This window comes from Lynx canadensis, chromosome E1 (assembly GCF_007474595.2).
Source record: "Lynx canadensis isolate LIC74 chromosome E1, mLynCan4.pri.v2, whole genome shotgun sequence".
NCBI lineage: Eukaryota > Metazoa > Chordata > Mammalia > Carnivora > Felidae > Lynx > Lynx canadensis.
This window is the reverse complement of record NC_044316.2, coordinates 820,661-842,260: the sequence shown is the minus strand read 5'-3', so window position 1 is coordinate 842,260 and position 21,600 is coordinate 820,661. Positions and strand designations below refer to the sequence as shown.

The window sequence follows — 21,600 nt, the reverse complement described above, 5'->3', positions numbered from 1 at the left end:
CCACAAGTGACCTCCTTCTGTGGCCCCTGGGGGCCGTGAATTTGGAAGCACAGAAAAAGAACCGCGATCACAGCACCGTACGGGGGCCTGTGGGGAAACTTACACCGTTTATTGGTTTTCTCATTTTAAAGTCAGTCTGCGGACAAAGCACAGAAACTTGGTTTTGGCTACAGGAGGAGCACAGGTGTTAACAGTGGGGACAGAGCAGAAGCAAAGGTCCAGTGGTCACCCCGCACAGAAGGGAGTGGTGGGGACTCCAGAGAGAATTCTAGAGGAAGTGGATGAAGCAACAAAAATAACCAGGGGAGGTCGGGTGGCATTGAAGGCTGTGGGAGACAGGGGAGGCCAGGGAAGTGGGGGAGGCTGGGGAGTCAGTGGAGGAGGGGGGGAGGAGGGGGGGAGGAGGGGGGCAGGAGGAGGCCGGGGGAGTCCAGAGAGTCAGTGGAGGAGGGGGCCGGGAGGAGGCCAGGGGTGGGGGGGTGGGGCAGGCAGAGGCCAGGAGGGGGGTGGGAGTCAGTGGAGGAGGGGGGCAGGAGGAGGCTGGGGGAGTCCAGAGAGTCAGTGGAGGACGGGGCCAGGGAGGCCAGGGAGGCCAGGGAGGCCAGGGAGGCCTGGGAGGCCGGGGGAGGCCAGAGGAGGCCAGAAGTCAGTGGAGGAGGGGGGCAGGAGGAGGCTGGGGGAGTCCAGAGAGTCAGTGGAGGACGGGGCCAGGGAGGCCGGAGAGGCCTGGGAGGCCGGGGGAGGCCGGAGGAGGCCAGAAGTCAGTGGAGGAGGGGGCCAGGGGAGGCCGGAGAAGGCCGAGGGAGGCCAGAGGAGTCTGAAAAGTCAGGGGAGGACGCGGCCGGGGCAGGCCGGGGGAGGCCAGAGGAGGCTGGGGAGGCCCGGAGGCCCGCTCCCCGCCCTAGCCCAACATGTTCCGGCAGCGCAGCCGTTCCTCCTCCCTCTTCTCCTCCAGGCGGCTCTCCAAGAGCCTCAGCTCCCTGCGCACCGCCTTCTGCATGGACGGCTCCAGCTCCAGCACCTTCTGAAGGTCCGCCCTGGCCTCCGCCTCGTTCCACACCTCCGCGTGGGCCCGGGCCCGCACGTAGTAGGCCTTCACGATGCCTGAGGGGAGGATCGGGCCGCCCCGGCCGCCGGGGCCTCAGAGGCCGGCCCCGCGAGGCCGAGCCTCGCCCGCCCTGAGCCCGGATCACGAGCCGTGCCCTCCGTGTCCGCCGGAGCCGCCGCCTCGGTTTCCCTCCCAGACCGCGGGCCTCGGGGGGGGGGGGGGCGGGGGGGGCGGGGCCTCTCCCTGCCCACCCCCGCCCCCCCTCCCCTGCGGCCGGCGCTTACTCTGGGCGCCAAGTGAGGCGAGGCGAGCGCCCGGCCCGGCGCGCAGTAGGACCGCGAGGCTTCTCCTGACAAGCACCTGCCACGGGCCGGGCCCCAGAGTCGCGGGCTCCCGAGCGAGCCGCCCGGTCGCCCGACCGGGGACGCATCGCACGGCGCGGGACTCCTCCCGCCGCGGCCCCGCCCCCCGCGCACGCGCAGGCGCACGCGCACCTGGGTGGTGGCGCAGGATGTCGCTGGTGTGCTCCAGCACCTCGTAGTACTCCTCCTTCTTCAGCAGACACTGGCAGTAGTTGAGGATCAGGGTGTTGATCAGCTTCTCCAGCTTCAGCCACTGCACCTCCCAGGGCTTCTCCTGCCCGGGGAGCGCGTGCGCCGTGAGCTCGGGCCGCCGCCTGCCCCCTCCCCCCGGCCGCCCCCACCCTCGGTGGCCTGTCCCCTCCCCCCAGCCGCCTGCCCCCTCCCCCCCCCCCCCGGCCGCCCCCGCCCGCCGCCTCCCACCTTGGTCTGCAGGTTCCGCAGGCACACGATGGCCTCCTGGTACTTGGTGGAGGCCTCCTCGTATCGGCCCAGCTTGAAGAGCCGGTTCCCTTCCCCGTGGAGGACGGGCACCGCCTGCAGCTTCTCCTCGTTACTCAGGCTCCACGTCTCCCGCCGGTACTCGCTCGGGGCCTCGACCTGGCCCCAGAGCGGCAGGCGGGTGAGGCGGGGACCGGGGTGCCTGCGTCCCCGCGGCGGGGGAACCCCCTCGGCGTATTCCCCCTCGGGGAGGGTGGGCCGGGCGGCAGAACCGTGCTCGCCAGCCACAGCCACGTACACGGGGGGCCTAAATCAGATCCGCTGTGCGAATCAGGGAAAGACCGCCCTTTGTCAACACACCTGACTTCAGTCTTCAGAAGATCGTCAGAATACTCATTTGGCAGAACTACACGCTTTATTGCCATCTGCCGGGTAATCGTCATTCTAAAGGTTCCCATATACGGTGTCGGTGACGAGCACCTTGGGGGTGATGCCCTTGTGCAGTGGAGAAACCGCACAACTGTCCTAGCAGGCCCACAAAGACCCTCCGCCGACACGATTCTCTTATTTATTTGTTCATCCACGTAGCCCTCGGGCTGAATCTCACCCTGGGCCATGAGCTGAGTCCCCACCCGGGCTTGACCCTCACCCGCCACCCCGCAAACACGAGCTATCAGTCACTCTGGGGCCTGGGTGAGAAGGTGTGGGCCGTTCTGTTCAGCCTCTCCCACTGCTGGAGAACCAGGTCTGAATCCAGGACCCCGGGGACTAATTGGAAACCACTGGAAACAAAAGCACAGCCCAGAACCAACAGAAGTGAACGCCTCCGAAGTGAACACCGGTAACTCCCGAGAGAGCTGGTCTCAGATGGGCTTTTGGTACTTTTGGGGGTCAGATTCCGCTTTTGCTGTGGTTTATGAACCCTCTTGTGCTCTACAGAGAAAGCAGGTGACGCCCGGGGACCAGTGAGGTCAGGCTCCCTGCGGGCCCGCTCCCCCGGGGCACAGCTGCCCTGAGGCTGGGCCAGCCCCCTGCCCCTTGCCCGCCCCTGGCATCCCTGCCCTGCTGCCCCTCCCCTGCCCCATGCACCTGCCCCCTGCCCCTCTCCCGACCCCCCCGCGCACCCCCCTCCCCCCATACCTGCCCCCCCTCCCCCCGCCCCTCCCCCTGCCCGGGGCGCACCTGCAGCAGCTCTATCACAAAGATCAAAGGCTGTGGTTCCTTCTGCAGCCCGTCCAGGTCCTCGTAGCCCAGCGTGTGGTAGGCAAACATGTTGGCCAGCCCGCACGTGTGCACGTGCCACTCTGTGGGGTCCTTGCCCTCCGCCACCTGCCGCAGGCTCCGGGACAGGATGGGGTAGACCCCTGTGTGCTGTGGGGAGAGACCGCGGTGGCTTCCGGCCCCAGAGAGCCCACCTCTGGGTCCGGCCACAGCCCATCCGTGCCCGTGGCTGGTAGCACGCGTTGTCCCCAGCACGCCCCACCCGTGACCGGGGTTCACCGTGTCCCGGGCAAAGTGTTCACCAGCTCCTTCTGTTAGCCGCTTCGGTCCTTGGATGACCCGGGGAGGGAGGCGGCACGACTATCATCCCCACTCTGTACATGAGGAGACTGCAGCCCAGAGAGGTCAAGTAACTTGCTTAAGTCACACAGCTAGGAAATGACAGAGCCGGGATTCAAACCCGGCCCCAGCGGACACACTCTCGCCACAGTGCCATGCTGCCTCTTGCTGGCGCTTGTGCTCAGCGCTGACGCATTTCTCTCCCAAGGAGACCTGAGCCCCTGAGTCTGTGACCCGCAGGGAGGGAGGTGCGGAGAGCAGGGGAAGGAGCAGGCTCCGGTGGCCGAGAGGGCCACACCGATCCGCAGAGAGCCTGGGCACCACACCTGCCACAGGGGAGCTGTCGTGGGTTGCAGGGGGTGGGTACAGATCCCAGCTCATCCCAGCCCCTCCCTGCGCCGGGCACCGGGCTCGGCCTTCTGGGGGTGGAGGAGGCCTGGGGACATCAGCCCCTGGGGCCTCAGCTTCCCAGCCGTGAGCCCCTCTGCTTGGACCCGGTTCTGACACGGCCCATCTCCGGCTCTCTCAGGGCGGCTCCGGGAAAGACCCGGTGTCGGGGACTCCAGGGGCAGAAACAGCTCAGCTTGTCCTCCAAGTCACCAGCGTGGGGGTGAGTCGGGTGCCGGCCAGCGCTCCCCGCCCCCAGGAGCCAGGATTAACCCAGAATGCCGGAGGCTCCTTTGTGAGGGAGGTGACCAGATGGCAGTTAATCCCATGGGGATCGAGGCTGAACTAAAGCCAGGAGAGGCCCCAGGAGCAGCCCGCTGGGGGGCGGCCCGTCCTGGCCCGGCAGGCGGCCCCCAGCTCACACGCCCTTCGGCCCACGAGTCCACGGAGCCACCGGCGCCCTGGAGCCAGCGGACCCTCTGGGCAGCGCGGTGGGGCTGGGGGTGCCGCCAGGAGCCAGGAGAGATCCGGGAAGGATGGAGTCCCCGTCTGTGCCCGTCTTGTGAGGCCGGCTTGCCTGGCTGGGGACCGGCAGGACAGCTAGAGACACACGCGGGGCCCTCTGTGGGGCCCCAGCCCCGGGGACTGGGACCCAGGCTGCGACGGAGGCAGGGGGCCCCAGGACCCCTGCCCGTCTCTAAGGCTTCAGGGCCCGGGGCGGGTTCTTTGTGAGGGGCTGTGTCTATACTGGAGGCTGCAGACCGGTGGGCCCGGGGCCATATTCAGCTGCCAGATGGGTTTTGTCTTAACCCGCGCCTTGTGGAGTTTTTACCAATTAGCTCCTGACATTCAAGTGTTGAGGGAGCCTGCGTGCTAATGAAGATTTCTGGCTCATCTTAAAAACTCAGAATGTGCAGCCACGCGGCAACCAAGGGGGGCGGTGGCTGAGGACAGGCTGCCCCCGTCGATCGGCCAGAGCGCCCGGCCCCTGGTGGGATCGGAGTTTGCAGCCCTTGGCCTCACACCCCACACTACTGGGCACCAGCACGAAATCCCACCTCGAGACCAGCGTCCTGCCCGCGGTGGGGGTGAGGCGGGGAGGAGAGCTCTCAGGGCAGAGGCCCCCAGCTCCTCACTGACCCTGCCTCCCCTGAGTAGGGGGAGGTGAGGGAGGCAGGAGGCCCCCGCTCTTCAAAGCGAGAGCTGATGAGGGCTGTCCAGGAGGAGGGCTCTGCAGGGAGTGAGGGGCCGAGCCAGGCCCTCCTAAGTCCTCTGACAAACACACACGATGATCCCACCGATCGCTGAGTTGTTCCAAAACTCAGATTCTTTTTTTTAATGTTTGTTTGTTTTTGAGGGGGTGGGGGCAGAGGGAGAGGGAGACACAGAGTCCGAAGCAGGCTCCAGGCTCCCAGCCGTCAGCACAGAGCCCGATGCGGGGCTGGAAGCCACGGACCGTGAGATCGTGACCTCATCCGAAGTCGGGTGCTTAACCGACTGAGCCACCAGGTGCCCCCCAAAACTCAGAGAGATGGCCCCCAGGGAAGGGGCTAGGTAAATTAGCCTCGCCAAACCTTTGCACACTTCCTGGCCCAGATGCCACCTCTCTCCCCACACGTAGACCTGGTGAACTCCTATTCATCCTTCAATACCCAATTCAATGTCGTCTTGAAAAAGTTTCCCCCAAGATCCTAAAGCAGCTAGTTGCCGGTCATCTGTGGCCCCAAAGCACCGTGCCCTCACTGACTCCCATCGGGGCACTGGCCGCCCTCGGTCGTAACTGCTCAAGTCTCTGCTCCTCCTCCAGACTGAGGGACAGAGCTTTGTTCCACCCCTAACACACGGCACAGTCCAAACCTGGTGCCCAGCGAATGTTCCCAGATAGATAAGCAGACAGACAGACCCATGAAGGGTGGATGCTTGATGCCTGGGTGCGGCGACGGAGAAAAGGGGGAAACGTCATTAGAGAAACCACCGTGGCACGTGCGTACGTGCGTGCGCAATCACGGCGGCCGTGGGCCGGGAGGAGGCATGGCAGGCTGTCCCCGGGGCATCGAAGTCGCCAGCCTGCGAGGCGCGCACACAGACCGCCCAGGACACGCAGACGCGTGCCCGCGTTCGGGAGGGTAGCAGCAGCTCGGGGTTCTGCGCGCAACAAATCAATCGGCCAATCGAGGGTTCGTTGGCGCCCAGGTCTCCGACGTGAACGAGCGTGCGCCCTGCGGAGCACGACCCCGCTGGCGGCCGAGGCTCGTCCCACGCGCCGCCCCAGTGACAGGTGCGCGTGCCGGAGAACCTCACCATAAGCAAAGCCAACAGATGGTATTTTGAACTAACGGAAGCCACAAAACCGGTTTTCTGAAGACCTGGCTCGTTGGAGACACATCTTTACACTCTTTCTACACATTAGGACGAGGCACAACACAGACGCCGGTAGGCAGAGGAGACACGCCCACCTGGCACCTGGCACCTGGCAGCTGGCACCTGGCGGGGGAACCGTCGGGCGGGCGCCCCTAGCGGTAGACCCCGGCATTGCAGCCCCTGGCGGTCACTGGGGGCCGGGGTCCAGCCTTCCATCCGGATAAGCGGTGGGGGAACCAGGGGTCCCACCTCCACCCTGTCCCTTTACTTGTCTGACCCAGCCCAAGTCGCTCTTCTCTGCCTCTTCTGCTTCGACTAAAACAGGGGAGTTCGGGGCACCTGGGGGGCTCAGTCGGCTAAGCCTCCAACTTCAGCTCGGGTCACGATCTCACGGTCTGTGAGTTCGAGCCCCGCGTCGGGCTCTGTGCGGACAGCTCGGAGCCTGGAGCTGCTTCGGATTCTGTGTCTCCCTCTCTCTCTGCCCCTCCCCTGCTCACCCTGTCTCTCTCTCTCTCTCTCATATAAATACACATTAAAAAATATTTTAAATAAATAAAAATTTTAAATTAAAAAAAAATAAAAGTTCGTCTCCGAAATTCCTCCAGCACTTTTCAGTTGCCCCGAACTATGCTTTGCCCTCGTAAGCACCACATCACGTCTTCCCCACAACAGCCCCTTAGCCTAGGGTTTCGGTTGTCTACGGATGAACAAGACAGCCAGAGGGAGGAAGGACTTCCCCAGGGTCACACAGCCCCCAGACTACCCCCCGGTGAAGGCTTGAATCTGATCGGCCGCCATCAGCAGCCGCTGCGTCCATCAGGGGAGAGCCCAGGGGAGCTGGTGCTGGCTGGACCAGGCTCTCAACGTCTGCACCCATCGGCCAATCACAAGACGGGTACCACCCAGTGAGAGGGAGAAGCAGGTGTGGCGCACGACGTCTGGAAACTACGGGGACCGAGGGACGCGGTAGACGATCCACGGCAGGGGTCCGGTCCCTCCAACGAATCCACGCCAAGGGGACAAAGAGGGGAGACGACCCAAAAAGAGACCCAAGACGCGTATCCACAGGGCCTGTGCATGGACGTTGTTTGGGCCCAGCTTGGAACAGCCATAGAGAGTGGCGGGAACAGGACCAAGGAGCGACTGGCATTAAGGAAATAGCGGGGTTTCAAAAGGATGTAACGATGACACCGAGGTTATGTTATTTTAGTATCTTTTTTACAGATACGAGTTCTAGCATTTGTGGGTGAAACGATTCGGTGTCTGGGAGGTGCTGTAACCACGCGGGTGAGGGAGAGAGGCGGAAGGATGGGGCTGGAAGCCGGGCTCGGGTCGATGGTGGCTGGCGTGGGGGATGGGCGCTTGGGACCTCACCGCACTTTCTGTTGGCTCTTGTATATGTTTGAAAGTTTCCCTAAGAAATGTTTGTTGGTGTTGTATGGAAGCCAATTTGACAATAAATTTCATATATTAAAAAAAAAAAAAGAAAAAAAAAAAAGAAATGTTTGTTGGGGGGGCGCCTGGGTGGCTCAGCCGGTTAAGCGTCCGACTTCAGCTCAGGTCACGACCTCGAGGTTCACGAGTTTGATCCCCGCGTCGGGCTCTGTGCTGATGGCTCGGAGCCTGGAACCCGCTTCCGATTCTCTCTCCCTCTCTCTCTGCCCCTCCCCCACTCGTGCTCTGTCTCTCTCTCTCTCTCTCTCTCAAGAATAAACATTTAAAAAGATTTTTTAAATGGAAATAATTTTACAAGGCTCAGAGGAGTGGGGAGGGGGCAGAAAAGTGACCCGTGGCCAAAAGTCCCCAGGATCCAACAATGGTGTGTGGGGCATGGGTGGCCCTGGTCCCACATCCCGCCAGCCAGCCGCCACGCTGACTGTGGCTCTGGGGCTTGCTCCTGGGGGTGACTCTCCACCTGCGCGGAGGAAGGCCACCCAGGGTTTTGTCTCAACCCCGCTCCACGGCCCGGCAGGAGCCCTGGCGGGTGCGCCTACTTACGATGGAGTCGCACCAGAACTCGGCCACCTCGCCGATGCGCATGGACGTCAGGAGCACCTCCCAGACCTCCAGCTTGAACATGTTCCCGATGATAATGTGCATGGGGTGGCCCACGCGCTTGCTGTCGTCTATCACCGTCCGCTCGTCGTCACATTTCGTGGTGCGGAAGTGGAAGATCACCTGGTGGCCGAGACAGGGACCCCGGGTCTAGACGCACCTCCACGGCGCCTGCGGAAGCCCCCCCACCGGCACTCTGGGGGGGGGGGTTCCCCGGGGCTCAGCTCACGCAGCCCAGCCAGAGCTCCCCCCGGGGGGGGGGGCCGGGAGCCCACTCCCTCGCAAAGGACCCCGTCCCACCTCTGGCAGCCTGCGGGTCAGGAGCCCCTCGCTTACGTCAGCCCTGGATCTGTGGCCACGGACCCAGGGAAGCCCCCCAGAGACGACCGCCGAGGGCCCCTCCTTTTAACTCGACGTTTGGGGCTCCAGGAAATTCCCAAAGCCCTTCCCCTGCCCCACGCCAGAGTTTAATTTTCCAGCGTCAAAAGTGTCCCGTGAATGGGCACCAATCCAGAGGTCCCCAGGTGCTCAGGGGTCGACAGTCCAGGGACGACGTGTCCGGCCGGGTTCTGACAAAGCCGGACGTGGTTTCAGTGCGAAGGCTGCCGTGGGGGCCCCTATCTGGTGCGGGGGGCGGGGCCCACTCACCCGGGACCCCGTGATGAAGTTGGGGAGATCCCCCGTGCCTCCGTGCAGGATGGTTTTCCTGACCCCTTCCACGTTCAGGAGCAGAGCGGCGTCCATGGCTGCGGGTGAGGGAGGTGTGGGCTCAGGCACAGATTATCTCCCCGGACGAAGGGCTTGGGTGGCGGAGACCTGGGGATTGGCCCGCGGGGGTGTGGGTGAGGAGTAGGTCGGTGGTGCCTCATCCCTGCTCCTCACAGCGATGTGGGGGCCCCCGAACCTCCACCATTGGTTTCCTCCCACCCCAACGAGGGGTTTTAGGGGAGTGATGGTGGGGGGGTTCAGAGCTGACGGCCAAGAAGGGAATCTCGAAGACGTCTTTGGTGCAAAAGAGGTCATTTTGTTTAAGCACGGGAACAGGACTTGTGGGCAGAAAAAGCCGTATGGGGTCGTGCCGGGTAACTCATCATATGCCCTCAGGTTGGGAGGGGGTCAGGGACGGTGTAAATCTCTAAGGAATTTTGGAAGCAAGGTTTCCAGGCCCTTGAGGGGCTGCTGTTAGCAAAACATCATTTATTACCGTCTAGTAAGACCCCAGTCACGAGACCCCTCAGATGTATATCGGGGGCCATAAGCTTGGAGGAGGATGGCCAGCATATACTTGGGGGTTAAAGATAAAGGAGGTTTGCAAAGGAATTTTTATGTTAAATAGACTTACAGGATCCTGGGGGGTCAGGACAATGTTGAGCCAAGATTCCCTTTTGCCCCCGGCAAAGTGTCATCATCCAGGCAGCTGAGCTCCTAGAGGGAGGTCACTCTGCGGGTTACAAGGACTTGTCAGTGGCTGGAGGCAGTAAGGCAGTTTAATTTCTCATCTGCCTTAGTTTCCCACATCCCCGTGGCGGCACTTAAACCCCTTTCCCCTGTTCTTGGGGAGCCGGGAGTGTGCAAGGATTATCACACATACTCCACTTGTGGGGGGAGGGGTACTCCGCCGGCAGGGGCGGGGGCGGGGCTAGCTTGTACTTCGCCCCCAGCCCACCCCAGGCTCCTGCTTCCTTGTCACCAAGAAGGAAGAAAGCCGGCTGGAGCTTTCCCACCAAAGGGGAAGAGGAGGGGAGACCTGAGCCTAGGGCTCCTCGGTCCCTGCCTGCCTTCCCTTTCCTATTTCCTCCTCCCCTCCCCCCATACTCCGCACACCGGAGGATGCGACACTGGGAGGGCAGGGGAGGGGAGAGAGGCAGCCGTCTGGCCCGGGTGGCTCTAGAACGGGGTGAGAGAAGGGTGCAGGTTTGGGCGAAGAGCCTCTCTCAGCCCCACTTCAGCCTCCCCTACAAAGTCTGGCTGTGGGGAGCGGGGCTCTCCTCTCCCCTTTGGAGGGCCTCATCCCTGCGCCTGGGACCCAGGTGGAGCTCAGTCCCTGCATCTGGGATCGCCTTCTGGTCTAAAGGGACAGGGGGCCTGAAAGCTTGGCGCTTGGCGCCACCTGGTGGCCAGTCAGAGCTCCTGCGCCCCGGCTCCCAAGTCCTTCGTGTGGGAGACCCCAGACTGACTTGTTTAGGGAGGGAAGCAGGGACCGGGCGAGAACACTGGATTAAGAGGAGCCACATGGAGCTGCGTTCAAAGGGCCGACCCCACCTCTGATTCCTGACCTTGTGGCCTTGGGGGTCACAACTCCTAACTCCATTCATTTTCCAAACTGAAATGGGAAAAGCCACCTCTCCCACCTTCCTCCCCAGGACGTTGAGAAGTCTCCCTAGAGCAGTACGTGGGACCCCACACCCAGCACCCTGGAAGTCTCCCGTGAGGAGCCATTGGCACGGGGGGGGCTGAGACTGAGCCCCCAAACCCAGACGGGGGCGGCTGGATCAGACCTCTCCAGGCCCCCTCCCTGGGTGCTCAGTCCTCCAAGGGCCCAGACCCGTCCTTCTCTGGGGGCTGGGGGTGGGGTGAGGGTGCAGGGGTCCTTCCCCTCTGTTCCATCCTGCTCTAGCCACACAACAGCCTGGAGGGGTCTGCGTGCACGGGGAGCGAGATGTATACTAGGTGCTACGACTACTACGAAGAAAAGTAACATCGATTCCCAGAAAGTCCAGAGAGGGGGAGGGGGGCCGCGCCGGGTGGGGTGGGGGCCGCGCTTCCGGGGTCCTGGCATGCTGTTTCTTCCTCCCGACGGTTACGTGGGTGTTTGCATTCTAAGTACTCGTGATACTAGACTTAAGGTCCGGCACTTTCCTGCCAGTGATAAGAAACGGGTCCCCTCACGTCCCACTGACGACGGCTCCGGGTGTGGAGGGTAGAAGTCACTGCTGGCTGGGGCGGAGCTGAGAGATTTGGCCCCTTGTGGGCAGGGGCGGGGGTGAGGGAGGTTGATGAGGCTGATGCCGGAACATCAATCAAGCCGGGAGGGGCTCAGGCCATGGCTTCCAGACGGGGCCCCCCAGCCACCCCTTGTCCCCCAAACTAACCTCCTAATGGACTTCATTTAGAGGCAACTCTAACCCCACCCCCTCTGAAAATCCAGCAGCGGCTTTCCACTGCCCTCAGGAGGCGCCCCAACCTCCTGGGCTGCATGGTGGGGCGGCCCCTGCCTCCGGCCACTATAGGGAGGGGTGGCGGGGGGGGGGGAGGGCACCCTCTGGAGTCACCCTGGCCTCCTCTGTCCTGTTCTCTGGCCTCCCAACACCAGCCTTCGTGGACCCCTCTGTGGGAACGCCTCATCCCCGCACTCTGTCATCCCCTGGTTTCTCAGCGAAAGCACCACCTGCCCCCAGCTCATGTGGGGCGCCCTGTCCCCCACCGCCGCAGGTCACATTCCTGGGAGTTTGCACTGGCCATTCCATAGGCCAAGGAAGCGCGGGTAGAATTTCCGCTGTCGGATGGGGAAGCCGCCAGGACAGGGGAGCCCCCAGGACAGGGGAGCCCCCAGGACGGGGGAGCCCCCACGACGGGGCAGGCTGGAGCTCCCCCTCAGCATCCACCCTCCTCCCCAACAGAGGCCAGGGTGGGGCTGGACCCCACAAAGCCTCCGCCTGGGACAACTGACAGCATTCTCTCCTTACAGGGAGGAGCAGGGACCCCTGTCCCCGCCACCCCTGCACCCAGGAGCCTGCTCCCCTCAGCACATCCTCCCCCTCCCACCCCCTCTCCCCACCAACCCCCTGCAAGGCAAGAGGGAGCCTTCTCATTCAGAAGAAAACGTTTCTTCCTCCTTCCCTCGTCGCCATGGCGACTGCACTCCAGCACCCCGGCTGCCGGGAGCTGTTCCGAGGCCCCGAGGGCAGGGAAGGGGAGGGTCTGGTCGGCGGTCACCCAGGCTCTCCGGAGCCTCCGGGAGGTCACGTGTCCCAGGGTTAAGCATTCAGGCTTTAAAGCCAGACATCCAAGGGCTTCGGTTCCAGCGCCGACTGTCCCTCTGTCCCCAGCAGACACTTCACCCTTGTGGGTCTGTGTCGTCTGTAACGGGGACGGAAATAGCCCCGACTTCAGACTGGAGGGCTGAGAAAGTAAGGGTGAAGACAGGAAATGTGCCCGGCGTGCGAGCTAAGTGCTGGACCAGTGTGAGCTGTCCTCTGACGCCCGGGACACGCGGGGCACTGTCACCGGCTCGGACAGGTGTGACGAGAGCCGGTCTAGCCGGAGAGACTGTTTCTAGGTGTTTCTCCTGCACCGAGTCTCTCCCACCCGTGTGGCGTAGTTTTCCTAAGAATCACCACGCTTGCTACCCCCCCCCCCGTCTTTCACCGGAAAAGGGCGTGAATTAAACCTCCTAAATATGACCAACACACACAACCGTCCTGAGCCGGCAATGATCCAGCTCGGGGAACCGGCGAAGGGGAGCAGAGCCCGGGAGCCCCGTCGCCAGCTGCCAGTGGCGTTCTTAAATGACAAAGTAGCAAATTAACAAATCAAAGCAGGTCACACAGAGCCCAGCATTGTTTCAGGAAACCAGTTTCGGTTGCACGTCTGTGTGTGAGCCGGGCGACCGACCGCGGACGCTGGTCCCCACCCCTCCCCCCCACGCTCAAACATTCTTGGCTCCCTTAGCTCACCCTTCAGGCACGAGCTCTAAATGACACGATGTTGGTGTCATAATTTTCTTGGATTATTGATGATGCGGCTCATTGACGCCCGTCTCTCCCCACGCGCCTGGACCCGGGTCCCGGACAGTGGGAATCCCGCCACCTACTAACTGAGGGAACTGGGGCCCGACCCAACCTCTCCGGACAGCGGTTTCCCCATCTGCTAGGCTGCCATCGGGGCCCAGCGAGTTCATCATAAAAGGACTTAGCACAGCAGCACCTGGTGCGTGCAACCCCCCTAGCAGAGAGGAGTGGGTGGGGTCACCCAGCCGTGTCGCAGTGAAGGGCAGAGCCACAAGGAACCCACCGGCGGAGACCCCGCCAGAGGGGGGGCCGGTGAGGTCGGCAGCAAGGGACCCGAGAGGGGCGCGGGCCGGGCTGCCCTGGGGTCTCCAGAAAGTGGGAGAGGGCTTTCCAAAGGGCGGGGTTTGGATGGCCCACTGGAGACGGGAGGCGGCCTCGTCGCAGGAGGACCGGGAGGTGTACCCTGGTCTGTCCCCGCCCCCAGGATCTTCCGGGGTCCAGAGTGTGGGTGCCGAGCGTGGGGACACAGAGGGAGTGTCTGAGACCCACGGCCGCGGGGCGCGGCCGAGCTCCCGGCCCCGCGCCTCCCGACCGAACCCGCTTGGCCGCGCGGCGGGGCGCAGACCGCGGAGACAAAGGGGCGGCGCCCGGCTGCGCCCGCCCGGCCGCGGCCCAGCACGAACGGGGCGGCCAGCCAATCGGAGGGCAGCATTCCCGCCGCTAGAGCGCGGGCCAATCGGATCCCGGGCGCGGCAGCGCTGCGGGGACGCGGCCAATCAGCTGCGAGGGCCGGCCAGGGGGCGGACCCGCGCGGAGTTTCAAACCCGCCGGGTGGGCGCGGAGCGGCTGCTCGGGGCTGCGGCCTGCGCCGGGGGCTGCCGGGTGAGCGAGCGCAGTCCGGGGCCCGGGGGCCCGGGGACCCTTCTGTTCCGCCGGGACCTGGGCGGAGCGTGGGGGTGGGGCGGGTGTGCCAGTCAGGATGGGCACGCAAGTGGGGGCGTCTGGGGACTGCGAGCTGCAAATCGGGGGCCTCTGGGCGACGGGAGAGGGCCCCGGATGGGGCCCTGGCCAGCCGAGGCTCGGCGAGGCCCCGTCCTGACCCTTGCTTCCCTCCCGCCTGAGGCAGAGAGCTGGGACGGCTGGGTGGGAAGATGGACACGCAGCTGTTGCGGACAGTGGCCGCCAGGGACCGCGGGAAGCGCTGACCCCTCCTCCGGGAAGCAGCTCCCTTCCCACACCCACCGCTGCCACGTGCCCCCACGCCCAGCCCGGGCGACCTGTGTCTCCGTGGAGCCCGGGAGGGGGAGAGGGGCTGGCTTGCTGACCTGCTTTTGACCTCCTCCCCAGGATCTGGTGGGCTGAGCAGACTCCCGACCGGGCAGATGGCTTCTAAGTGGCCGGGCGTGGGGGTCTCCGTGCGTCGGGGGCCGCTCCAGGAGCGGGAGCAGCTGGCGGAGGAGGCGGAGCAGACTGCGGGCGGCCAGCCGGAGCCCTCCAGCGGGGCCCTGGGCTCCCTGTGCAGACACTTCCGAAGGAGGCTGCCCCTGAGGGCAGTCAGCCGCAACCTCGGGGCGGGGCCCTCCTGGAAACGCCTGGAGAACCCAGAGCCGGCGCAGCAGGGCCTCCAGGCTGCGGCCCGCTCGGCGAAGAACGCCTTGGGCTCCGTGTCCCAGGTAATGCCGATGGGCCCTTAACCCAGGGCTTCCTCGGTGCCCGCAGCCGGTGCCTTCAAGGGGCCCCTGAGGAGGCCGGCCCCACGAAGACGGGGACTTTGGTGTGTCCTCGCTGTGTCTCCTGCCCTCAACCAGCCGTGGGACGAACGGATGGGAGGGGCGTCCTGGAGGCCAAGCGGAGCCTCGCAGTAGAAGATGCTAGAGCTGTGGTGTCACAGCGTAGCAAGCATGGGCGTCACGGGGACACAGCAAACACAGCGAGGCTCGCAGGGGAGGCCACCCCGCGGAATCGCCCAGGAAGGGGGAAGGAAGTGGGAGGAGAGCGTAGGGCGAGATGGCGTGGGTCCAGATCCAGAGCGGAGGGAGCGTGGTCTGGGTGGCCAGAGGACAGGGAGCCAGGAGGGGAAGGGCAGGCGTGCCGCGTGCCGAGGGTGTTTGGTTCGACTCTCCCAAGAGCCACCGGGGGCCGGTGGGGGGGACGATTTTCAACCTGGTGGGAATCCAGTCCCAGGAGCATTTTAGAGCTCGTTCCCCAGCCGCCTGGTGGAAAGGGGGTGAGAAGCATTCGCCACCGGGGGGCCTGGGGGCCTGGCCTGGCAGAGGCGTGGACCTCGAGAGGTGCTCAGAAGGTAAGTGTGCGAGGATTTGTGTCAGACGACACGTGTGGGCACAAAGACGCCACGTGGGCAGGCGTGAGGTGCCTGGGGCCTCGCAGGTGAACGGGTCCTCCAACCCGAACATGGGGGCAGGTGTCCCCCGGAAAGGACCGACGTCATGGCGAGCGAAAGCCTCCGAGGAGAGAAGGGGTGCGGGTACCCCCTTGGTGTCGGGCTGGGAATCTGAACCTGTTTACAGACCCTCTGCTCTGGGGTCTCTAAGCCGAAAGTCAGTCCCCGACTAGGAGTCCTGGGACCGCCTTTGTCCCGAAGGGATCACAGAAACACAGGTGCGCCCGCGGCCACACACCTCACCGAACGTAACTCGTCCCGGCCTCTGGCCTCTTGTTTGCCTGGGCCGACATTCTGGCCTCGAGGAGCCAGCAGGAGCTAGGGCCTGCCCCCCACCCCCACCCCAGGCCGTGAGGAACCCAGAGGGGCTTCGAGCCGTCGAGTGTTGGGAGAGCTGCCCCTCGAATCCGCACCAGTGCGGAGGGCGACTTAGTGAGACCCGAGGCAGGTCCTGGGGGGCCTTCCAGGGGGCGCCAGGGTCTTTCCGTGTCCCGAAACGAGCGTGGACTCCACGAGCCGCTGCTTGGGCTGCTGACCGCCGCGCCGGTGCCCTGGGTGGCCCTGAGCTGGCTCCCCGCAGCGGGCTCGCTTCTCAGGGACCCACGCACCCCCCTCACCCCTGGGGCTCCGAGCTGTCTGTATTTGCGCGGCTGGGGCGCTGGGGGCGGGAGGGGCCCGGAGACTCCGCAGGAGCTCGTCCTTGGCTCTGCGCTCACCTTCCGTGGTCCCGTCCCAGAGAATCCAGGAGTCCTGCCAGAGCGGCACCAGGTGGCTGGTGGGGACCCAGGTGAAGGCCAGGAAGAGGAGGAGAGGGGCACAGACGGGCAGTCGTCCCCCCGCCCACACCCTGGGCCAGAAGAGCCCCCGGCTGTGTGGAGCCGCCCCAGCCTCCTCAGCCCTGGGCCCGCGGGAGAGACCCTGTCACCGACTCTCTGGGCACGAGGGCCCCCGCGCCCACCCACGGTGGCGGTCCCGGAGGGAGCCCACCTTCCGGAGCCCCTACTCCTCAACGGAGCCCCTGTGCTCCCCCAGGTAAGAGGAGGGGTGCCTTGCCCCCAGATCACTAGCTGGGCCCCAGCGGCTTCTGACCCCCTCCTGGGGCTCCCCGGGGGCATCTGTGTCCTGACCCAACTCTACCCCTGACGAGGGGGCACCGCAGGCCTCACCTGTGCAGGGTCCCCGGCCCTGGACCTGATGGGCCCTGAGCCACGTGTTCTCTGGCAGGTGCTCCAAGTCGCACGCACGGGCTGTCACCTCCTGGCGGGCAGGGAGGGCCCAGACAGGGTGCTCCCGGCCCCCTCGGGGTGTCTCCGGGCCTGCGCGCACCCGGCCCAGCACCGGGCGGGAGGGCCTCGTGCTGCACATTTCCGCCAGTCGCTGCTGCGGCTTTCCTCCTTTCAGTGAGTCTGACAGTGACGCGGAGCCTGCGGGAGCGGGACTTCAGCACCTCCAGAAGCTGTCCCGGCAGCTGGACGAGGCCATTGTGGCTGAAGAGAGGTGAGCTGGCGGGTCATGCTTCCAAACGGAAGAGCTGAGCGGGGGGTCCCGTGCTCCTTGAGTCCTGCCACGTTTTTACACCTCTCCGACTCGGGCCCTGACCTGTTGTGTGACCCCGGCCCGTCCCCGGCCCTCTCTGAGCCTCAGGCCGCTCACGTGCAACACGAGGGGGCAGAAAACATAGATCAGGATGGTGTCTGGAACGCATCCTGGATGTGAACGGCCCCCCGGGAGCCCCACCAGGCCAGGCACCTGGTTTCCGGAAGACCTGCCCTTCCCCCCAGCACTCCCCATGGCTCCCCTGCGCCTGCCTGCCCATGGGATTGGGAAAAGGCCCATGGCCACTCTGGAGCGTCTGGCCTGACTGCCCAGGACCCTCTGGAGGCGGGGCCTCGGTCTGCAGCCCCCCTAACTTGGGGCCTGTTCCCCATTCATACAAGGGCCCGGATGGGCTCTGGGGCGGGGCCCAGCCAGCTCTGACTGCGGGGTGGTAGGGCCCCTCCTACAGGTGACACCAGTCCCTCCCGCCCTCCTGTCTCCAGCGGCGACATGACCATGACCGTTTCTCTCATCCGTGACTGAGGACAGTGCCTCCAGGTGACGCCCGCCTCCCGAGCCTTTTCTCCAGGTTCCTCCTCCTCCTCCTCCTCCTCCTCCTCCTCCTCCTCCTCACCACGAACGTGTGGAAGAACGTAGTCTTTTCTGGAAAATCCTGAAGAGCGGATGGGCCCAGCAGCGAAGGAAGCATGCAGGTCTAGCCCACCTGCCTAGAGCCAGACGACCTCACTGACCGCGTCCCCAGCCAGGCACGCCGGGCCGTCGGCGAGCCCCCGTCCATCCCCTCGTTCTGGGGAAACTGCCCCCGCTCTGAGCCCAGCCAGGGGCACGAAGGGGGCTCCGCACTGCAGGAGGCAAGCCACGGCAGACACCATGACCTCACAGCGGGATCCACACGGCCCCACGAGCTCCCAAGGAGGCCCCGGGTGGGGACTCCCCCGGGGCCACACCTGGTTCTGCCAGTGGCCACCTGGCCCAGCCTGAGAGTGACCAGGGGGACGGAGGTGGGGGGGGGTTTCACTCTACTCCCCTTTTGGGCTCGGAGACTCACCTGCGCTTAGGCCACGTGGCTGTGTCCTCTCCAACGTGAAGGCGGAGGCACCAGAAGGGACTGGGGACCCAAGGGTGGGACCCCCGAGGGATCGTGCCCGGGCTCTGGGGAGCCCAGCCGCCGTCCCTTCTGCCCCCACCACAGCCCTGCAGGGAGGGATGGGGGAAGAGATTCCTGGCCCCGAGAGCCTGGGCCTGCGGACAGCTATTTATGCTCAGCACGGGGACCGGGGGTGTGCAGGGACGGGCATCACTGTTGACCAGCGACTTCTGCGCTTGGCCAGTCATCTCAGAAATCTGCTGTGCCATTTTATTAGAAAGAAACCCCCGTGTGACTTCCCCGGATAACACTGCTTTTTCATAATAAAGACCGCTCCTGCGTCTGACATCTGTTCTGTTACCCACGCGCATGCACAGACACGTGTGCACGCACAACCGCACAGGCACACACACCCCCTATGTGCCCGTGCCCGTGCGCACACACCTACATGCACGTGCGCACGCGTACATGCGTGAACACAGCCGTGCACGCACACACGCCCACTTGCACACACACGTATACACCCCCACGTGTGTGTGCGCGCGCACCCCCACTCCGGGCGACGGGTCTGCTTCGGGGCCGGGCTCCGCTCCCCTCGCCTCCCAGCGGCTCCTAGCGGCCGGCCCCCAGCTCAGGGAGAAGATACCCCGCACAGGGAAGGCTTCCCCGCTCCGCTCAGAACAAAGCACACTTTAAAGGCAAATCAGGTTTTTATTTCAGTGACAACGTTCAAGAGTTAAAAACCAGCTCACGTCAAAATCAAGACCAGTAGTAAAAATCTTTTAACCCCGTAGTGCTGTGTTTGTCGCTTTAGAAATCTGGTATTTTACATTTCCTTTTCTAACGGATTTTGTACAAGGCAGCCGTGAGGAAGGGAATAAACCTTTTTCACCACAGAACCGGCTGCCACTGGCAATACTGAGAGTCACACGTTTAGGAACAGTCGGACCACGGACAAGACGGGACGGGCTGCCACCTCGGGGTAAACAAGGACAGGGGTTCGAGGGTGGAGGTCCCCAGGGGCGAGCCGTCCTGCCCCTCCCTGTGACTCTACTTCCCCCCCCCCCCCCACCGGCCACCCTGGTGGGTTTCTCCACGGGAAGAGCAGGCCCCGGCCGGGCCTCCCTGCGTGGACTTAACCCCAGCTGTGATTTTTAAGGTTCCCCCAAGCCCAGAGGGAGGGGAAGGAGCGAGGGGTTGCGTGTTTTGGCTGAGCCAGAGAACAGGTTTCCAGAGCACTTGGTGCCCAGACCCGGGGGATTCGGCGGGGAAGCTGGTTATTTAAGGCGGGGTCCGGCCTTGAGGCTCCTTCCCAGCTAGGGTCCCCCTCCCTGGCGGGGCTGCGCCCATGCTTAGGGAGGGTGTCCACGGGGAACCAGAGCCGCCTGCTCGGGCCTCTGGCTTTCATTTAAAGATGCACGCCCTGTTTTGCCTGTAGGACACTCCCAGGGTGCAGACCAGGGGCTCCAAAGTGGTAAAAACAGTTCAAAAAGCCAAGAGATCCAGCCTCCCCTCTTTCCGGGGGCCCACGCCCCCGTAACCTCTTTGGAATACGGGGTTCAGACGCGGTTTTCTGTGGCCCAGCACCCAGACAGGAGGGCCGTCCAAGTGCATAAAAACGGTCCACTTTTTTAAACGCATGTTTTGTGGAGCCCAAGGGCAGGTCGAGATCTTCAGGAAAACCCCACGAAGCCAGAAGGGTAGGCCCCCGAGACCCCCTCGGGGCGGGCGCGGGGGAGGGCGGCAGGCAGGCCCTCCGACAGGGACGGCCACCAGACAGGGAAGAACGAACATGCCACGCGAGAAACGAGGAGCTCTGATCAGGCGGGAAGAAGGATGCTCCGGGTCCCGGGAGAGGGCGCACCGGGGACCGGGAAAGGGTTCTCTGGGAAACAGCCAGGCGGGCTCACGGACCCACTGGGGGGGGGGGGCGGCGGCACCCCCTGCAGGGAACAACGCAGCCTGCTCGTCTCCCTCCAACTTCAGCGCACGGACGAAACCGCACAAACCACTCGTCCGGGAGGGCGCGTTAACCAACGCCAAGGCAGAGGGGCGCTCGCGCGCATGCGCACACGCCCACTAACCCGAGAGGCGGGCTCAGGACGCCGCCTTTCATCTCCCCAATCGCAGGTGTGAGTCGTCCGGTTCCACAAAGGAGAAGGGGTGGCCTCCTGCCGGGCCCCACATCCCAGCTCCGGACCCCCATAATCACAGCACCCCCAGAACCCCAGAACCCCAGCAGCCTCAGAACTCTGCACCCCCAGAACCCCAGACCTCCAGAACCACGGCACCCCCAGAGTCCCAGCATCCCCAGAACCCCAGCACCCCCAGAACCTCGGGACCCCCAGAATCCCAGACCCCCAGCACCCCCCCAGAACCATGGCACCTCCCAGAACCCTGGACCCCCAAAACCACAGCACCCCCAGAACCCCAGATCCCCAGCCACAGTACCCTGCTCACTGGGACTCCAAACTCCCCAGGGTCCTGGTGTTCTCTGTCTCTCTGTGTCTCTCACTCCCAGCCTGGGGCTCACAGGGCAGAGGGAACCTAACTCGGGAAGACATAACTCCACTAATTTATCAGTGGAGACTGACGGCAGGGGCTTCTGGAAGGAAAGGGGATGGCGGAGCCTCAGAGAATCAGAGTAAGTCCGCCCGACTTCAACGCAGGCTAGATTTCGGGAAGGACAGGAAGGCCTGGGGTGGGAGTAGCTGTGCCTGTGACCTCGTACCTTCTGGGGAGCCCCGACGACCAAGTGTGGAAGGAGGGATGGGCACCTGGGAACCCAGGAGGCAGGGCTGGAGAGGACACCCCCAGGGTACCTGCCCCTGCCTACAGGGGAGCCGCAGGGCTGGGGGAGGGGGGTGCCGCACACTGGAGAGAGCGGGGTGGGGGCCGGGAGCCCGGACCCCGGACCCCTCCAGCCCCAGCAGGTCTGCTGGGCAGGTCACAGCAGCTGCTGCGGGGAGGACGCTGGCCGCACGGGAGCCGCGAGAGGTAGACACGGAGCAGAAGCGACACGGGCCCACGCAGGTGCCTGGACTCGGGCACAGCCCCGCCTGGAGGAGCTGGGCCAGCCTCAGGGGCTCCGAAGCAGGCCGGGGCGGGTGTGGGCCTGGGCTGGGCTGCAGGAGAGCCCTGCCGACCTCACGGGACGGCCCAGGAGGAGGGCGTGGGCCCCAAACCAAGCTGAGTGGCAGGCGGAAGGGAAAAGAGTACAACAGTTTGAGCCAAAATGACACGCGCCCCCGGAACGCTGGGATCTCAGCTCTATGCCCTCCAGGAGCCAAAACAGAGTCAGCGTGAGCAGCGCTGGGGAGGGCGAGCCCGGCCCCCGGGGTGGGGGGTGTCCCCGCTGCCGGGACACGTGGTTTTGGTTTGGGCATCAGTGCAAAGCACACTGCCTCACGGAGCCGGGACCCCTTCCCATCCCCCTCCCTCCCCAAGCGGTGGGGCGACAGTGAGGGCCCCCCCCAGAGCCCCTCTCTCAGACAGTGTGGAAGGTGGAGCCGGGGTGGTCTGAGGGGCTCTGAGGCCCAGAAACCCCAGGGCACAGAAGTGCAAGACAGAAGACAGCCCGGGAGTCAGAAACCGCGCACCAGTCTCAGCCGGGG

At 64.5% G+C, this 21,600-nt stretch overlaps 2 protein-coding genes across 2 annotated transcripts; one reads left to right on the top strand and one right to left on the bottom strand.

The window, feature by feature from the left end:
• Positions 1-768: 768 nt before the first annotated feature.
• AIPL1 (aryl hydrocarbon receptor interacting protein like 1) lies at positions 769-8,955 on the bottom strand. Its single transcript, XM_032591142.1, has 6 exons — positions 8,860-8,955; positions 8,155-8,334; positions 3,031-3,219; positions 1,831-2,007; positions 1,543-1,684; positions 769-1,104 (listed from the first exon to the last, which is right to left on the bottom strand). The coding sequence occupies exons 1-6, from the start codon at positions 8,953-8,955 to the stop codon at positions 902-904; spliced, it is 987 nt and encodes a 328-aa protein (XP_032447033.1). The 3' UTR covers positions 769-901.
• Positions 8,956-14,283: 5,328 nt separating this feature from the next.
• On the top strand, positions 14,284-18,319 carry PIMREG (PICALM interacting mitotic regulator). The gene is made up of 4 exons (XM_032591212.1): positions 14,284-14,614; positions 16,079-16,374; positions 16,744-16,839; positions 17,382-18,319. Exons 1-4 carry the CDS (start codon positions 14,324-14,326, stop codon positions 17,419-17,421), a joined length of 723 nt encoding a protein of 240 aa, XP_032447103.1. The 5' UTR covers positions 14,284-14,323; the 3' UTR covers positions 17,422-18,319.
• The last annotated feature ends 3,281 nt before the right edge of the window (positions 18,320-21,600 follow it).

Coding starts and splice junctions, on each gene's coding strand:
- AIPL1 (XM_032591142.1), bottom strand. CDS start 8,955: ATGGACGCCGCTCTGCTCCTGAACGTGGAAGGGGTCAGGAAAACCATC. Junction 3,220..8,154: donor AGTTCTGGTGCGACTCCATC/GTAAGTAGGCGC, acceptor CTCTCCCCACAG/CACACAGGGGTCTACCCCAT. Junction 1,105..1,542: donor CATCCTGCGCCACCACCCAG/GTGCGCGTGCGC, acceptor TCCTCCCCTCAG/GCATCGTGAAGGCCTACTAC.
- PIMREG (XM_032591212.1), top strand. CDS start 14,324: ATGGCTTCTAAGTGGCCGGGCGTGGGGGTCTCCGTGCGTCGGGGGCCG. Junction 14,615..16,078: donor CCTTGGGCTCCGTGTCCCAG/GTAATGCCGATG, acceptor GTCCCGTCCCAG/AGAATCCAGGAGTCCTGCCA. Junction 16,375..16,743: donor GAGCCCCTGTGCTCCCCCAG/GTAAGAGGAGGG, acceptor TCCTCCTTTCAG/TGAGTCTGACAGTGACGCGG.